At 40.8% G+C, this 17,228-nt stretch overlaps 1 protein-coding gene and 1 pseudogene across 2 annotated transcripts in view; one reads left to right on the forward strand and one right to left on the reverse strand.

Annotated features, from left to right (window-relative positions):
- SGK1 (serum/glucocorticoid regulated kinase 1) overlaps positions 1 to 17,228 on the reverse strand; it is a 153,519-nt gene that overhangs the window by 84,039 nt on the left and 52,252 nt on the right. Inside the window, exons 2-3 of one of the 2 annotated variants that reach the window (XM_065543420.2) lie at positions 11,591 to 11,639; positions 11,424 to 11,540 (exon numbers count right to left, since the gene is read on the reverse strand). In XM_065543420.2, coding sequence (XP_065399492.1) covers positions 11,424 to 11,540; positions 11,591 to 11,639 — 166 coding nt within the window. Of the gene's footprint in view, positions 1 to 11,423; positions 11,640 to 17,228 lie in introns of both variants that reach the window. The other variant, XM_045391504.3, reaches the window with a different exon arrangement.
- Positions 6,315 to 6,423, forward strand: LOC123573223 (5S ribosomal RNA; annotated as a pseudogene).

Consider the following 17,228-nt stretch of genomic DNA (forward strand, 5'->3'; position numbering starts at 1 on the left):
TGGCTTGACTTTAAAGTGGGTTTTAATATGCTCTTATATCACTGTCTGCTACTCAAGGTCGATAAGAAAAGCTTGGTCTTCTTACGGAACAGAGCTGAGTCACTTAAATAATACCAGCGCATTTCAGTTGATTGTGATGATTCTTTCAAGAGATGATGTCACACAAATTGAGTTTTGCTTGAACCTTGCCTAAAAATAGTTTGATTTATTTTCTAGGTCAAAAAGACAAGGGGATCTAACATCAATGACAAGTAAAAATAGAAAGATTTATTTATCCTGAACACTATGGACAAATGTGTGTCTCAGCACATTTAAGTTTATCCAAGGCTCTTTGTGTAAGTAGAATGAACCAGAAGCAATTTGCTATATGTGAATAAGAAATATCAAGGTGATATTAATCATTTTTATCTCCCTTTTCTGTAGAAGATTTGTAAGAAGAGTCTTTTCAGGTCCCCAAAGGTAAACTTTACGATTAAATTATACAGTTTTAAGAAATTATCACTAAATCTTTCCCCCATTTTTTTTAACCTTTAAAAAATTTTGTTTGAAACAGGGTCTCGCTCTGTTGCCCAGGCTGGAGTGCAGTGGCAGGATCATGGCTCACTGCAGACTTGACCTCCTTGGCTCAAGCTATCCTGCCTCAGCCTCTCAGTTAGCTGGGACTATAGGTGTGCACTACTACACATGGCTAATTTATTTTATCTTATTTTTTGTAGAGACAGGGTCTCACTATGTTGCCCAGGCTAGTTTTGGGTTCCTGGGCTCAAGCAATCGTCCTGCCTTAGTCTACCAAAGTTCTGGGATTACAGGTGTGAGCCATTGTATTCAGCCCTTAGATTCTTCATGTTTTTGTTTAATTTGTTCCTTATAGAGTAGTTTTCACTACAGGGATGTTACTTGGTAAATTAAATTCTATCATTTCAATTAACAACCCAAGAAAAATATATGTATAATGATAAACTTTGAGGAAAAAGAAATAATTGCAAAAAAAATGAATTGGCATGCAGTTAAACCTTGCTTATCCCTTAAATTTTGTTCCTGCTTATAGATTTTTAGTAGTTTGTATAAAGTCTTCTTTTAAAATTTTAAAAGTCTCAAAACTACTAAAGCAGGATATTATTTTAGTGGAAAATAGCCATATGGTTTCTGGGAAGGATTTTACTAAAGGAATAAATTTAATTAGAAGCAGGAAAGATTTGGTTACATACAACAAAAGCCAACAAAATATGCTCAACCCCAAGGGTAAGTGTAACTGTTGGCTAGAGATTTCCAGGAGAGGACAGGGAGTAGTTTTCCTAGAATATTTTATGTCCTAAATAGCCTGGATAGAGTCCCTTATTACCTTCCAGACTCATCACTGGGAATGTGGCACACTGGTGGGCTGTAATTCACTGGAGAGCTTATTAAATAAAAATCAAGTGACCTATGAGTGCAGCCAGAAACTTGCTTTTCCCCCAAGTCCTGACCCTGAAACTTAATTTTTGTGACTTGAATTATGTCTCTCTGTTTAAAATTTATTTATTTAGAGATGAGGTCTCACTCTGTCACCCAGGCTGGAGTGGAGTGGTACAATCATTGTTCACTGCATCCTCAATCTCCCAGGCTCAAGCAATCCTCCCATCTCAGTCTCCTGAGTAGCTGGAACTACAGGCGGGTGCCACCACACCTGGCTAATTTTTAAAATTTTCTGTAGCGATGGGAGTCTTTCTATGTGACCCAGGCTGGTCTTGAACTTCTGGGCTCAAGCGATCCTCCCACCTTAGTCTCCCAAAGTGTTGTGATTACAGGCATGAGCCACCACACCCAGCTAAATTATGTTTCTAAATACAGTAGAAGTATGTACTTCATGGTAGGTAAAGCTATTGTTTGGTTGATGCTTAGAGAAGAGAAAGGGAGTCCATGCTATCTCTTTCTGCACTCTAAATCCTGAGATATAAATCTTTAGATTCCTGATCTCATCCCTGGAAGAGAAGGGCAGCACTGTCTCGAATGGAGGTGACTTCCTGGCTCTAGGAGCCCCAGGAAACAGGATTGGAAACACGGAAGTACTCCTGGAGGAGAAGGATTTAGCTTCCTGGTTATCAGGCTCTCTGGCTGCTCACACAATGTATACGTTGCACAGACAGTAAGCCAGTTATATTTGAACTCTTTCACATGAAATTCTTCTCTTGGGAACAAGGGCTTGATCAGGATCTTTTTGGGAGAAAGAGTATGCTGATTTTAGCTTCCAGCTAACGTAGATATTCTCTCTCTGTTAGCACAAGAAACAAATCTGATTCATTTTTGTAAATTTAACAACCAAGACTCAGATTAAAAAAAAAAAAAAAAATTGATTGCGCCACTGCTCTCCAGCCTGGGCAAGAGTGAGACTCCACCTCAAAAAAAAAAAAAAAAAAAAAAAAAAAAAAGTTGCCACAGACATGATTGAAAGGGAATTTAAATCCACATAAAAATAATTCATATAAGTTTACTTAGTCCGGTCATTTGTTTTATGTGCTTTCTCAAGGATAACATGGTTGAAAATTTAGTGAAAAATAAAGACTCTTGTGCGTGGTAACTTTAGGAATCACCAGACACCTCTCTCCAGAGACCACAATACATCATGCCAAGAGCAGAAAACTGAGAGAAAAGAGCATTTTGAAGTACTGTTATTTTAATCCCCATAAGCCTATATACAATTTTTTGATATAAATTAAAAGAAACCAGAAATCTATAAAGCCATCTGGCTGATTTAAGTATATTTTTTATAGCATCTTTTTAAGAAAGATCAGAAAAACTCAAGACAATATAAAAGTATGTCAGTATGGAAACTATTCCTAGCTGATCATTTTACTTCCAAGCCTTCTGGGCTTCAAAGGGACAGCTCAACAATTTTGAGAAGAACTATAAAGGTAACGATATACCTTCTTGAGCCTAACAGATGGAGTAAGACATTTGAAATGCTGAACAAGCGACATGGGTCAGAATCCATCCCAGAATTGTATGAAGTCAGCTTAATTAAAAGTGCTTTCTAGGCTAAAGCAGAGCATCGCTTGAGCTCAGGAGTTCGAAACCAGACTGGGCAACAGTGAGACCTTGTCTCTACTAAAATTTAAGAAAGACAAAAAAAAAAAAAATTAGCTGGGCATGGTGGTGAAAACCTGTAGTCCCGGCTACCTGGAGGGCTGAGGATTGCTTGAGCCCAGGAAATCAAGGCTGCAGTGAGCCCTGATTGTGCCACTGCACTCAGTCTGGGCAACAGAGCAAAACCTTGTCTCAAAAAAATAAAAAAAAAATTTCTAGAGTGCCCTCTATTATTGTCTTTGTAATTTCTACAGTGCCCTCTATTATTTATTATTGTCTTTGTAAAAAAGTGGCAGTAACCTTATATTTAATCATGTCAACAACTCAGTGTTAATTCTTCTGTTTGTGGTAACGTGGCTAATAACTTCAAGTCCCATGGATCCTTCCAGAGGACTCTGGCTTCACTAGGCCTTTAAAACAGCACACAGTGCCTTGGCTTCAGCATTTGGTCGCTGACTAAGCACCTTTCAAGCTGCCTTCAATTGAAAGACAGACAGCAGACTCTGAGGAAATCCTTGCTCAGCCAAATGTATCCCATATGAGAGGGCAAACTTAATGAGAATCAGTCCCTGGCATGCAGCGCCTCTGGAATGTGCGTGATTTACAGCCAGCGTGGGCTGCAGAGTTTTCTGTCCTAGTCTCTCCTTTTCATGTTAAAAAACCAAAAACTTGCATTAACAAAGTGTCAATTTTAGCTAATAAAGACAAAAAGGAAAAAGCACACTAACTTTAGCACATGTATGCAAGGTCCTGGGAGGAGATAAGAAAATGAACACATTAGATTCACAACTGCACGGAACTTAGAGACTACATGGACATGCACACACATATCACACAGGGCAGAGCAAACTGACTGACAGGCAGAAGTACAACCAAAGTGCTGTGGGAGCATAAATATTGTGTGTTTTCCATTTTCCTCCAAGTGCCTTTATTTGTAGCAATGGAATGGTCTCATGGTGCAAAATCCTGTTTGTGATGCTGCCTGGCTTCCTATCAATTGGGTGGAGTTGTACCTATTCACTTTCTACAAGTGAGGCTCCTGGTGGGTGTGGTGTTTTCCCCAAACCCACAAGTAATAGATTAATATGGTATTGAAACATTTAAACAACATAAACAAACTAATGTCCTCCTTGACTCATCTCCTCCACCTAATCACTGGCCAATTCTAATCCCTGGAAGGTGGTAATCACCATTGTCATCTGATATATACACTTCCAGGTCTTCTAATTTACATTTATCCACACATATATACTCACACTCATAGATAAACATACATATATACAGACAAGAAGAAAGAAATACAAAGTTAAAAAAATGTGATAATGGTATACACATGTTCAACTTGCTTTTCTAGAGTGATATACCTTGGGATATGTCAATATACACACATCTCATTTTTTTAATCACTGCATAGTGTTCTATGGTATGGATATGTCATAATTAATAACTCTCTACAAGTTTATAATTTTGTTATCTCCTGATGTTTCCATTTTTTCACCATTTCCAACATTGCAATGGATATTATTCTACCTATCTCAGTTATTACATTAGCAAGTATTTACCTGGGGTAGATGTGGAGACATGGATTTGCTAAATTAAAAGGTAAGAGATTCCCAGCCAGGCTCAGTGGTTCATGCCTGTAATCCCAGCACTTTGGGAGGCTGAGGTGGGTGGATCACTTCAGGCCAGGAGTTCAAGTTGCAGTGAGCCAACATCATGTTACTGCACTCCAGCCTGGGCGACAGAATGAGACTCTGTCTCAAAAACAAACAAAGGCAAGAGATTTTTTTTTTTTTTTTTTTTTTTTTTTTTTTTTAGATGGAGCCTTGCTCTTGTCGTCTAGGCTGGAGTACAATGGCATGATCTCGGGTCACTACAATCTCTACCTCCTGGGTTCAAGCGATTCTCCTGCCTCAGTCTTCCAAGTAGCTGGGATTACAGGTGCCCGCCACCATGCCCAGCTAATTTTTGTATTTCTAGTAGAGACAAGGTTTTACCATGTTGGCCAGGTAGGTCTTGAACTCCTGACCTCAGGTGATCCGCCCTCCTCGACCTCCAAAAGTGCTGGGATTACAGGCATGAGCCACCGTGCCCTGCCTTCAGTCTTCTTGAGTTGGCTATTACTAGGAAGTATGAGAAAAATGTCCCTCTCTGACATGAATTTGCCCATTTTTCTTTCTATTTCTGTTAGTTATTTCTTTAAATATTTCCATGTTATGTTAAGGGCATAAAGATTTGTGAATGTTTTATATTCTTGGTAGACACTTTTCATCAACATGAAAAATTCCTCTTTGGTCCTTTTCAATTTTTTTTTTTTTGTATTTTGTCTGATATTTATATTGCTAAAACTACTTTCCTTGTATTAGACTTTACCTGGAACATCATTATTTTCCAAATTGCCAAATCCTTTTACAAACATAGTTTGCAATGTCCCTAGCTCTTGCTATGATCATTTTGGACTATGGTTTCCACATCAACCTGATCATCCTACCCACCTTCTCTTTTTCAGAGATACTTAATTATCCATTATTTACACAATGGCATACTTTGTCTTCTAGCACAATTATAAGCTAAAGTGTGTGTGTGTGTGTGTGTGTGTGTGTGTGTGTCATTTAAGGCAGAAAGTAGAGATGAAATTACATGGTCAGGCTGCCATCTTGATACAATCTTATGTTTTCCTTAACACCAGATTTCCTTCTCTGACTCCACTTAAAACATTCCTTTCCTTTCCTTCCAGCTTGGTTGATCTAAATATTAAAGGTGCTGTGAGAGATACAATACAGAATAGAGTCTGTGAATACGTTTAGTCAGCATGCAGCTCTCGAAAACCTACTTTTGGTCTCCATCTCTTTGTGGCCTACAAGTTGGTTTCAGGCTGAATACTACAACTTGTGTTCCCCTAGCATACATTATTTAGTAACAGCTCACACAGCTCTAAGTTATCATCTTTCCCATCTCATTCCCAGGAAGATCTGTTTAATTTATAAGCAGTCCATTTCAGACAACACCCCTCGGGACATCACAATATTGCTGTTCTTCTGGGAGATTCATTGGCAGTATGAATACCTTTGTTTCTTCCATGGGCAAAACATGTTTAACGGCCACTAACTGGGCTATTGGCAAGGCCTGGCACAAACTAAGTGCAATGTAACTCTTAGCAATTTGTGACCATTAAACACAGCATTTATAATGTGCTAGTTTTAAAGTTGAAAACAGCAACAACAACAACAACAAAACAACTCATGTCCCATGTCTATGGCCATACCACCCTGAACGCGCCTGATCTCGGAAGCTAAGCAGGCTCGGACCTGGCTGGTACTTGGATGGGAGACCGCCTGGGAATACTGGGTGCTGTAGACTTGGCTGGGCGCAATGGCTCATGCCTATAATCCCAGCACTTTCGGAGGCCAAGGCAGGTGGATCACCTGAGGTCGGGAGTTCGAGACGAACCTGACCAACATGGAGAAACCCGGTCCAGGCATGGTGGCACATGCCTGTAATGCCAGCTATTTGGGAGGCTGAGGCAGGCGAATCACTTGAACCCAAGAGGCAGAGGTTGCGGTGAGCCGAGATCGCACCACCACATTCCACCTGGGCAACAACAGTGAAACTTCATCTCAAAAAAAAAAAAAAAAAAAACCAACCAACAAAACAAAACAACAACAATAAAAACCCCACAATTAATTCATAAAAGACTTGCACTTTATTTCTCTTATTTTATTTAAAACATTCTCACCTTGTTTTCTGTATTTTATCTTTACACATAGAACACAGAGTTTGATTTGATTGTACTTTTCCCTTTACCCCTCTTTTTCTCTTGTTTATTTTCACTTCATAGGTCATTAAATGCCAGCCACAGGATCTCAGACGGAAAAGGGCTCCAGGGTTAACTAGCTGAGCCCTATCCTATGATGTCTGAGAGGTTTTGCGGCTTGCCTGAATTCAGCCATTGACCTGTGGCAGAGCTGGCACAAGAATATGGGTCACCTGACTCCAGCACAGGCACATACATTTACGTTTACAAAAGATTTTTAAAAAAAAAATCTCATCAACCAACTACTAAAAAACTACTGGAAAGAAACCTGATGGCGGGCACATATTACCTCAATTTTTATAGGAGAGAATACTGAGCAGGAGAAATGAATTAATGATTTGACTAAAATAATCTACATCAGGAGACGTCCGGAGAACAACCTGACGTCTTTGCTACTGGCTTCTGTATCTCACAGCCTCTCCATCTTCTCACCATGCAACTTCTAAAAGGACAGAGTTTCTTTTCTTTCTAAAAGGACTTTCTAAAAGGACAGAGTTGCCTTTTCAATGATTTACTTCATCATTTCATTGTTTAATCCCTATGAAAACACAAAATATAGATTTTTGGTTTTTTTGTTGAGACAGGGTCTGGCTCTGTTACCCACGTTGGAGTGCTGTGGTACTATCTTGGTTCACTGCACCCTCCTCCTTCCTGGGCTCAAGCAATGCTCCTACCTCAGCCTCCCAAGTAGCTAGGAACACAGGCGTCCACCACCATGCCCAGCCAATTTTATTTTATTTATTTATAGACACAAGTTGGTCTGGAACTCCTGGGTTCAAGCCATCTGACCCCCTTGGCTTCCCTGGGATTACAGGCATGAGCCACTGTGTCCTGCTGATGCATATTTTACTGATTAAAAGAAAAAAAAAACCCGCCTGGCATGGTGGCTCACACCTGTAATCCTAGCATTTTGGGAGGCCGAGGTAGGCGGATCATCTGAGGTCAGGAGTTCAAGAATAGCCTTGCCAACATGGTGAAACTCTGTCTCTACTAAAAATACAAAAATTAGCCAAACTTGATGGTGGGTGCCTGTAATCCCAGTTATTTGGGAGGCTGAGGCAGGAGAATCACTTGAACCCGGGAGGCAGAGGTTCTAGTGAGCCAAGATCGCCAAGATCGCTGCACTTTCCAGACAGGGCGAGACAGGGCGAGACAGGGTGACAGGGCGAGACTCCATCTCAAAAATAAAATAAAATAAAATAAAATAAAATAAAATAAAATAAAATAAAATAAAATAAATAAAAAGGCTTAGACCGGTAATCCCAACACCCAAGGAGGGGCAGATCCCTTGAGCCCAGGAGTTTGATACCAATCCATCTCAATAAAATAAAATAAAATAAAATAAAATAAAATAAAATAAAATAAGTTGGGCATGGTGGTGCACGGGGCGTGTAGTCCCAGCTACTTGGGAGGCTGAGGTGGGAGCACTGCTTAAGCCCTGGAGGTCGAGGCTGCTGTGAGCCGTGATCGCGCCACTGCACTCCAGCCTGGGCAGCAGAGCAAAACCTTGTCTCAAAAAAAAATAGTAAAATAAAGTATGTGTCATTTTGATTTGTGATAACCTTAGGAAAAAACCAGCGAAGTCTGAGAACCAAGTAATTGATTGCAAAGTGGAGAATGATTTATCTGCTATCTGAGATAAAGGAAAAGGTGAAATCACAATGTTGCTTTAAATTCCTTCCAGCTCTTTGTTTATTGTTTCCTTTTGTGTGGAATTTCACTGTGCATTGATCTAAACCCAGCTCCTACCAGATGGGACGGAGAGTAGGCCCTCAAGTAAACATTTAGCACTAGGCAGCTTTGCTCTGTATAGGATATGTAGAACCCTCTCTCTGCTTCTAAGTCATAAATAGTTCTTTAGAGTCTTAAGAAATTGGCAAACTCAGGCTGGATGCAGTGGCTCAGGCCTGTAATACCAGCATTTTGGGAGGCTGAGGCAGGCAGATCACTTGAGGTCCGGAATTCAAGACCAGCCTGGCCAACATGGTGAAGCCCCATCTCTACTAAAAACAAAACAAAACAAAACAAAACAAAATTAGTCGGGTGTGGTGTCAGATGCCTGTAATCCCAGCTACTCAGGAGGCTGAGAGGCTGAGGCAGGAGGGTCGCTTGAACCTGTGAGGTGGAGGTTGCAGCGAGCTGAGATCTTGCCACTGCACTCCAGCCTAGGAGAGCTGTGTCCATTCATTTATGAATTATCTGTGGCTGCTTTCCTTACAAGGGCAGAGCTAAATAGAAGTTAGAGACTGTATTTTAAGCAAAGGCTAAAATATTTATTATCTGGCCCTTTAGATAAAAAGTTGACTTTAACCCTTGCATCAGGAGCGATAAATAGATGCTCTTGCATTTAGCATCTTTATTGTTTTTCATGACAAACCTAGAGTCGAACCAGCATCAGGCTAAAAAGCAAAAGGACCATGACTAATGTTCATGGATCAGCAAAGTGCTAACCCAGTTATGGAAGTCTAATATAGTGTTACAGACTCACAGGCTTAGCTAATATGTAAATCAGCAAACATGAGCAATAATGATTTATATTTGCATGGCATTCTATAGATTATGAAACATTTAATATCTGTCTCATTTGATTTTTCCAATAACTCTAGAAAGTAGACAGGCTGGGCATGGTGGCTGATACCTATAATCCCAGCATTTTGGGAGGATCACTTGAGGCCAGGACTTCAAGACCAGCCTGGTCAGTATAACAAGACCTTGTTTCTGCAAAATTTTTTAAAAAATTAGCCAGGTTTGTTGGCGTATGCCTGTGGTCTCATTTACTTGGGGTGCGGGGGAGGGGGGCGGGGTTGAGGTGGGAGGATCACTTGAAACTAAGAGTTTGAGGTAACAGTGAGTTATGATTGCACTACTGCACTCAAGTCAGGGTTACAGAGCATGACTTTGTCCAAAAAAAAAAAAAAAAAAAAAAAAGGGCCGGCGCAGTGGCTCAAGCCTGTAATCCCAGCACTTTGGGAAGCCAAGGTAGGTGGATCACCTGAGGTCGGGAGTTTGAGACCAGCTTGACCAACGTGGAGAAACCCTGTTTCTACTAAAAATACAAAAATTAGCCAGGCGTGGTGTTGGGTGCCTGTAATCCCAGCTACTCGGGAGGCTGAGGCAGAATTACTTGAACTCAGGAAGCGGAGGTTGCAGTGCGCCGAGATTGCGCCATTGCACTCCAGCTTGGGCAACAAGAGTGAAACTCAAGAAAAAAAAAAAAAGAAAGTAAACAAATAAATATGAAACAGATTCAGAGACGTTGCATGATAACCCAGAATGAAAAGGAACTCAGATTCAATGTCTTCAGTTTTTTAGCAGCTAAAATGATTCTTTTATTTCTGGAAAATGCTTACCTTGCTAAAAAAAAAAAAAAAAAAAAGGTGAGTGGTTATTAACATTTACCATTTTATGATGCACTGACTTGGCAGATCACTTACAATTAACTGTACTTTGTAATAACATGTTCTATCTTCTAAATGCTGTATTTTTATGTCAGTATGATGGTAAAAATAATATAAGCATTTTATATAATGGTTTTAAAAATCAAAATAAATACGGGCCTAATTAAGTTATAAGTTAAAAATTTAATCTTAAATTTTTAAAATCTTAGAAAATGCGAAACTGCAAAACTGCAAGATGAATCAGTTATCTGGTTTTCTTGGATTACCAAAATTTTTAAAAAACAACTCTTGGAGTAGCAGGGAAAAATAAATCTTAGTAAAAATACGAGTATATATGAGCTTGATAAAAATAATGAAAATTATATATAGTGCTCTGTAAATGGATCAAATCATGTTGAATTAAATAGTTCAATGGAAGCTACAAACCTGTAGATGACTAATACAATCATTGTATCATCTAAGACTTGATCTTCTGTGTGATCAAACCACTTCTGAGGAATTGCCAGTTTACCAACACATTGCTGTATCGGTCTTGGACCAGCATAAAAAATTAATACAACACACTGCATGATTCAGCTAAATGACATTCTGGAAAAGGCACATCTATGGAGACAGTAAAAAGAACAGTGGTTGCTAGAGTTCAGGGTAAGGAGGGATGAATAGTGGAGGGCAGAGGAGTTTTTGGGCAGTGAAACTTAACTGTATGATACTGTAATGGTGGATGCATGTTATTATACATTAGTCCAAACTCATAGAATGTATAACAACAAGAGTGAACTCTAACATGAATTAAGGACTTGGGTGATCATGATATGTCAAGGTAGGTTCCTCAGTTATAACAAATGTGCCATTCTGCTAGGGAATGTTGATGGTAAAGTAGGTTATATGTGCATGGGGACAAGGGTATATGGGTGATCTCTGTACCTTCTGCTCAGTGTTGCTGTGAACCTAAAACTGCTCTAAAATATAAAGCCTATTAAAAAAAATAATGTCATGAGCTAACGAAGACCACAATTCTAGGTCCTCCTCAGAAGCTTTATAAATGTGCATTAAAAATTAGTTGTGGGGTATACTATGGCAGAAATACAAGAAAAACAAAGGCCCAGAATTTTTCCAGGAGAATAGATCCAGAGCGAACATGAACTTACTTCACACCCAGATTGGGTTTCCCATGAACACGACTCCTTCTCCTGAGGGAGAACCCCTCTTTGGAAAGCATGTTCACCCAGGCATGCTTGACACAAGGGAGGCTCAAAGTCTGGCTCCTCTGGAGGGATGTGCACCATCGAGGAGCCAGCGTACTTCAGTCTGGGACTCTGATGCTTGTCCACACTGACCATTGGGCTCTTGATCCATCTTCGTACCTGCAATATGCAAAAGGAAAGAAAAAACCAAATACATTTGACTCCCTTTGATGCTTAATGGGGGATTTGGTGGGAAATTCAGTGAGACTGAAAGGAGAACTCAGTCTCACAACCTCTCTTATCTTTCAAACTCAACACAATTAGAATTGGTCAGTGCTGTTCAGTCTCTTTCTTAGAGTATGCATTACATGGCTGGTCATTTCATCTTGCTGAGTCTGTCTCCACATTTTTTTTTTCTTTTCTTTTTCTTCCTGCTTCCAGTGGGGTTAGAATTTTTTCTTTTTAGAGATAGGGGAGTTTCACTATGTTGCCCAGGCTGGTCTTGGTGTTAAAAGATCCTCCTGGACCAGCCAGTTTTCACCAACATGGTGAAACCCAATCTCTACTAAAAACACAAAAATTAGCCAGGCCTCGTGGTGTACACCTATAATCTCAGCTGCTTGGCAGAATCACTTGAACCTGGGAAGTGGAGGTTGCAGTGAGCTGAGATTGCCCTGCTGTACTCCAGCCTGTGCGACAGAGTGAGACTGTCACCAAAAAAACAAAAACAAAAACAACAAAAAACCTCAAAACCCAAAAACAAACAAAAATAATTATCCTGGCCAGGCGAGATGGTTTATGTCTAAATAGCACTTTGGGAGGCCGAGGCAGGAGGATTGCTTTAGCCCAGGAGTTTGAGACCAGCCTGGGCAATATAGCGAGACTTTATCTCTATGAAAAAAATCACTTTTTTTTTTTTTTTTTAAGAAAAAGATCCTTTTGCCTCTTAAAGTGTTGGGATCACGAGTATAAGTCACTGTGCCTGGCCTGTCTCCTCATCTGTAAGATTCAGGTAATAATATTTCCTCCCAAGCTGTGAAAATGCTACCACGTTTTACAAAGTTCAAGTATTTTGCCTGGCACATGTTTGGTGCCCAACAGATAGTGATTATTTTACTTTGACCCTTATTATTATGATTAGGGTGACAGAAATTTGGTTCACACATTTCTAAGGTGAATTGCTAGTTATCCTTACAAGGGAAAATACTAATCTCATAGTTTACAATCTACTCCATTGCTAAGCAAATACATATTCACTATTATTGTTGTTGAGATAGGATCTTCCTCTGTCACCCAGGCTAGAATGCAGTGGCCTAATCATAGCCCACTGCAGCCTCAAACAGCTGGGCTCAAGCAATCCTCTCACCTCAGCCTCAGGAGTAGCTGAGACCACAGGCTCGTGCCATCAAACTAGCTTTTTTTTTTTTTTTTTTTTTTTTGTAGAGATGAGGTCTCACTAAGTTGCGCAGGCTGGTATCAAACTCCTGGGCTCAAGCAATCCTCCCGCCTCCCAAAGTGTTGGGATTACAGGCATGAGCCACTGAATCCGGCCCATATACACTACTGCAAAACTTTGATTATAAAAGTACTAAATGTGTTTTTGATCAATCTAAAAAGTATTCAGTTTTGTTAGAGATGGATAATGTTTTTTATTATTCTTATTCAGATAGTTTTGGGCTTGAAGTCTGGTAACTGTTCCTGCCTTGTTTCCAACATCCGTAGTTTAAAATCAGTCTTTTTACTCTGGCTTACTTTCAATGTCTCTGTTGCCAAGTAGATTTAACTTTGGGGTTACTGTGAACAGGATTTAAACAGATGATAAATCTATTCAAATATATTTATAAGTTGTGTGCCTGGGCTGATTAAGAATCTTTGTATCTTGAAATATGTATCTTTCCTGAACCTCCAAACACCTGTGCTCTAGAGTTTGAGTTATGGCCAACATAATAAATTTTTTTAATATTCTTTTTTCATGTTATTTTTACTTCTTTTTGCTTTTTATTTTTATTTTTTCTTTTTTTAATATGTTACAGTCTGAATATGTTCATAGTGACTTTTTTTGTTTGTTTGGTTGGGTTTTTTTAATAGAGATACAGTCTCACTCTATTGCCTAGATTAGAGGGCTGTGGCATGATCATAGCTCACTTCAGCCAAGAGCTCCTAGGCTCAAGCTATCCTCTCGTCTCAGCCTCCCAAGTAGCTGGGACTACAGATGCGCGCCACCACGTTTGGCTAATTTTTTTTTTGGAGAGATGGTGTCTCATTATGTTGCCCAGGCTGCCCTTGAACTCCTGGCCTCAAGTGATCTTGTTGCCTTGGCCTCCCAAAGCTCTGGGATTACAGACGTGTAATCCCACTACACCTGGCGAGAATAAAATTATTAAAGGGACATATTATTTATTTAATAAAATAAGTAAACTATAATAAATAAGAAGGAAAATAAAGCATATGGATGATCAGGATCATTGCCAGCGGAGGGATCAATTTTAAACAGTATGAACCAGGATACTATCGGATACTCCTCTTTGTCCACAGAGAATGTAGCAAGGGATATGAAGAAATATTCCCTTTCTCCAGAAGCATCAAAGAAAAAGTGTCACTTACAAAAATGAATCCACCAACACATTTCTTACAGGACTGTTGCTGAATTTTATTGCATGCTTTGTCTTGAAATGTTTTATCTCCATTGGCTTAGTCCTTATACTGGCTTCAATGTGTACTTTCTTTTTGACTCCTTGACACTTTTCACCAGCTTTGCGGCCTCAGAGGTGATTTTTACAGGCCCAATCAAGGACAGAGGTTAGGATGCTTGCTTGCTCTCTCGAGAGAGGCTGGACGAGTGCACAGGAGTTAGGCAAGGTGCCTTTCAAAACTGCTGAGTAGAGAAACTCTCCCATGGCCCCTCGGGGAATTCAAGCTACAACTGGCCCATTGTGTTTCCTCAGGCGGCGGACTGCTTTGGTGGAGGGAGTAGCTGACTTTGAGTGGCTTTGGGAGCCCCTCAGAGACCAGCAACAATGGCTGGAGGAGAGCTGCCGCAGCTGTGTGTGCGAGAAACATGAATGCCCGGATGCGAGCGGCAGCCGGGGCTCCTGGGCCTCCTGGGCCACCTGGTCCCCAGTTTTATTCAGAGCTACACAACTGTTTGTGAAGAGCATTGTAAACAAACATAGATGGGGTGAGACATCCTCCTTATCCTGAATAAATCAAAAATTCCCAGGCCGGGCGCAGTGGCTCACGCCTGTAATCCCAGCACTTTGGGAGGCCGAGGCGGGCGGATCACGAGGTCAGCAGATCGAGACCATCCTGGCTAATACGGTGAAACCCGTCTCTACTAAAAATACAAAAAATTAGCCGGGCGTGGTGGCGGGCGCCTGTAGTCCCAGGTACTCTGGAGGCTGAGGCCGGAGAATGACGTGAACCCGGGAGGCGGAGCTTGCAGTGAGTTGAGATCCCGTCACTGCCCTCCAGCCTGGGCGACAGAGCAAGACTCCGTTTCAAAAAAAAAACTTTTCCTCACTTGGGGTTTATAGGAGACTGCTCTCCAAACCACACCAGACTTTTAGAAGCAACCAGCTCTCCAGATACCGGTGTGAATCAGTAAGGCCCTTCATTTAACTAGACAGAAACTGAGTGAACAGTGGGTAAACAAAATATTCAAACAAATTCTTTGCGAAATCCAGTCCACCTTGGTTTTATTAATGTCTTTATTTGGGGGAAAAAAAAAAGCCATCCAAAAGCAATAATCCCTCACTCTAGAAAATTGCCAGATGTGATTAAAGAGATTGGCTGGCTTCTAGGGATTTTCCACTTGTGGTTTTTTTCCTATTATCTAAGAGCAAACAGATATTACTATTAATTTAAAATAGTTTAGCTGATAATGATATCAACCGACACAGGAAAATTAAAGAGTGTTTAGGTACTTAGGTGTGAACTCAGATGGCAACACCTGCTCTCATTGGCCCCTGTCCTTTCAGGGGGAAGAGCTGACTCTTAAAATGCCAAGAGAACTTGAAGTTGGACGTAACTTCTGTAATTTCCAAAGAGACATTTTTTTAAAAAAAAATTATAGAGAACAGACTTTGCTTACTTGATGCCTTAATAACTTTCAATTTCGATAGAGTCAGCCCAGTTTTCTAGTGAAATTACTTGGATAATTCAATAGATTATAAAAAGGGAGGCCAGGCGAGGTGGTTCACGCCTATAATCCCAACACATTGGGAGGCCGAGTCAGGTGAATCATTTGAGGACCAGGCTGGCCAACGTGGTGAAACCCCATCTCTACTGAAAACACAAAAATTAGCCACCGTGGTGGTGTGCACCTGTAATCCCAGCTACTAGGGAGGCTGAGGCAGGAGAATAATGGGAACCTGGGAGCTGGAGGTGGCAGTGAGCCAAGATCGTGCCACTGCACTCCAGCCTGGGTGAGACTCTGTCTCGGAAAAAAAAAAAGAGAGAGAAAGCGAGAGATCTGCATGCCTAGGCCTCTTCCAGAGGCTGCGTGCTAGCAGGTTAGTTACGGCATGAGTGTAATTTAGGAGAAGGCTCCTGGAAGCAAATTCATCTTACACTGACACTGGAGCCTGAAGCTGCTTCATAGCATGTCTCCTAAAATATAACAGTGCTGTAATATTCAGTAATATTGATCAGATTTCTTCACCCCGGCTATATGTCGTCATCATGTAGCTGTCTTTTCTGTTTTGTTTTGGTTTTTTTTTTTGAGACAGTTTCACTCTTGTTTCCCAGGCTGGAGTGCAATGGTGCGATCTCAGCTCACTGCAACTTCCGCCTCCTAGGTTCAAGTGATTCTCCTGCCTCAGCCTCCCGAGTAGCTGGGATTACAGACATGTGCCACCACATCTGACTAGTTTTGTATTTTTAGTAGAGACAGGGTTTCTCCATGTTGGTCAGACTGATCTTGAACTCCCGACCTCAGGTGATCTGCCTGCCTCGGCCTCCCAAAGTGTTGGGATTACAGGCGTGAACCACCGCACCAGGCCTATTCCTGTCTTTTCTCTAGTGTTTGTAGTGTTTATTGCTTGTATAAAACAACAGGACTTTTATGCTAACTGGTATTGATATTAAGCCAATGTCATCTTTCCAACTGGATCATAAGTGTGAGAATAGCTTCTTAGGTCTTAGGAAAAAAAAAAATTCCCAGAGGCTAGTGTATGGTCTTACAAATAAACTAGGTAATAAAAATAAGAATGTCTTGATTGCTTTTTATATTTACTTATAGATCTCAACAAGTTTTGCTAACATCCTCTATCAAGGTAATACGCATTTTCTATTTAAATACTTATCTTTAACACTGCAAGACCTATCCCGGAGCAGGCACCCTGAGAAGATGGAGTGGCTTTTGGAATTCCCTGACTTTCTATGCTGTTGTCCTTGGGATATCCCAGTCCTTTCCTTTGACCTTGACCTAGTTGCATCCTTTTCTAGATTCTCAGTCTCCAGGCCTGTCTGGAGGATGGAGTGGTGGGGAGGACTCCGGGGAACAGGGAAAACAGAGAGGCGATGCGTCCGTGTACACTATTTAATGTTGCCTCTCACAGCTGGCAGCACCCCAGCTCTGTCTCTTCAGAGGACAGTATTTGCCTGTTCTTCCAGCTCAGTAAGTGTAAAGTCTCCTTCCTCATCCTCCCCATTGAGGAATCCACCCCACCCTGTCCCTCCCCACCTCACCCTACACTGTCAAGTGTTAAATAGATAGAGTGCAGGAATTCATCAACATAAGTTTTTCTCTGGAAATAGAGGTGAAGTTTT

This window comes from Macaca fascicularis, chromosome 4 (assembly GCF_037993035.2).
Source record: "Macaca fascicularis isolate 582-1 chromosome 4, T2T-MFA8v1.1".
NCBI classification, from domain to species: domain Eukaryota; kingdom Metazoa; phylum Chordata; class Mammalia; order Primates; family Cercopithecidae; genus Macaca; species Macaca fascicularis.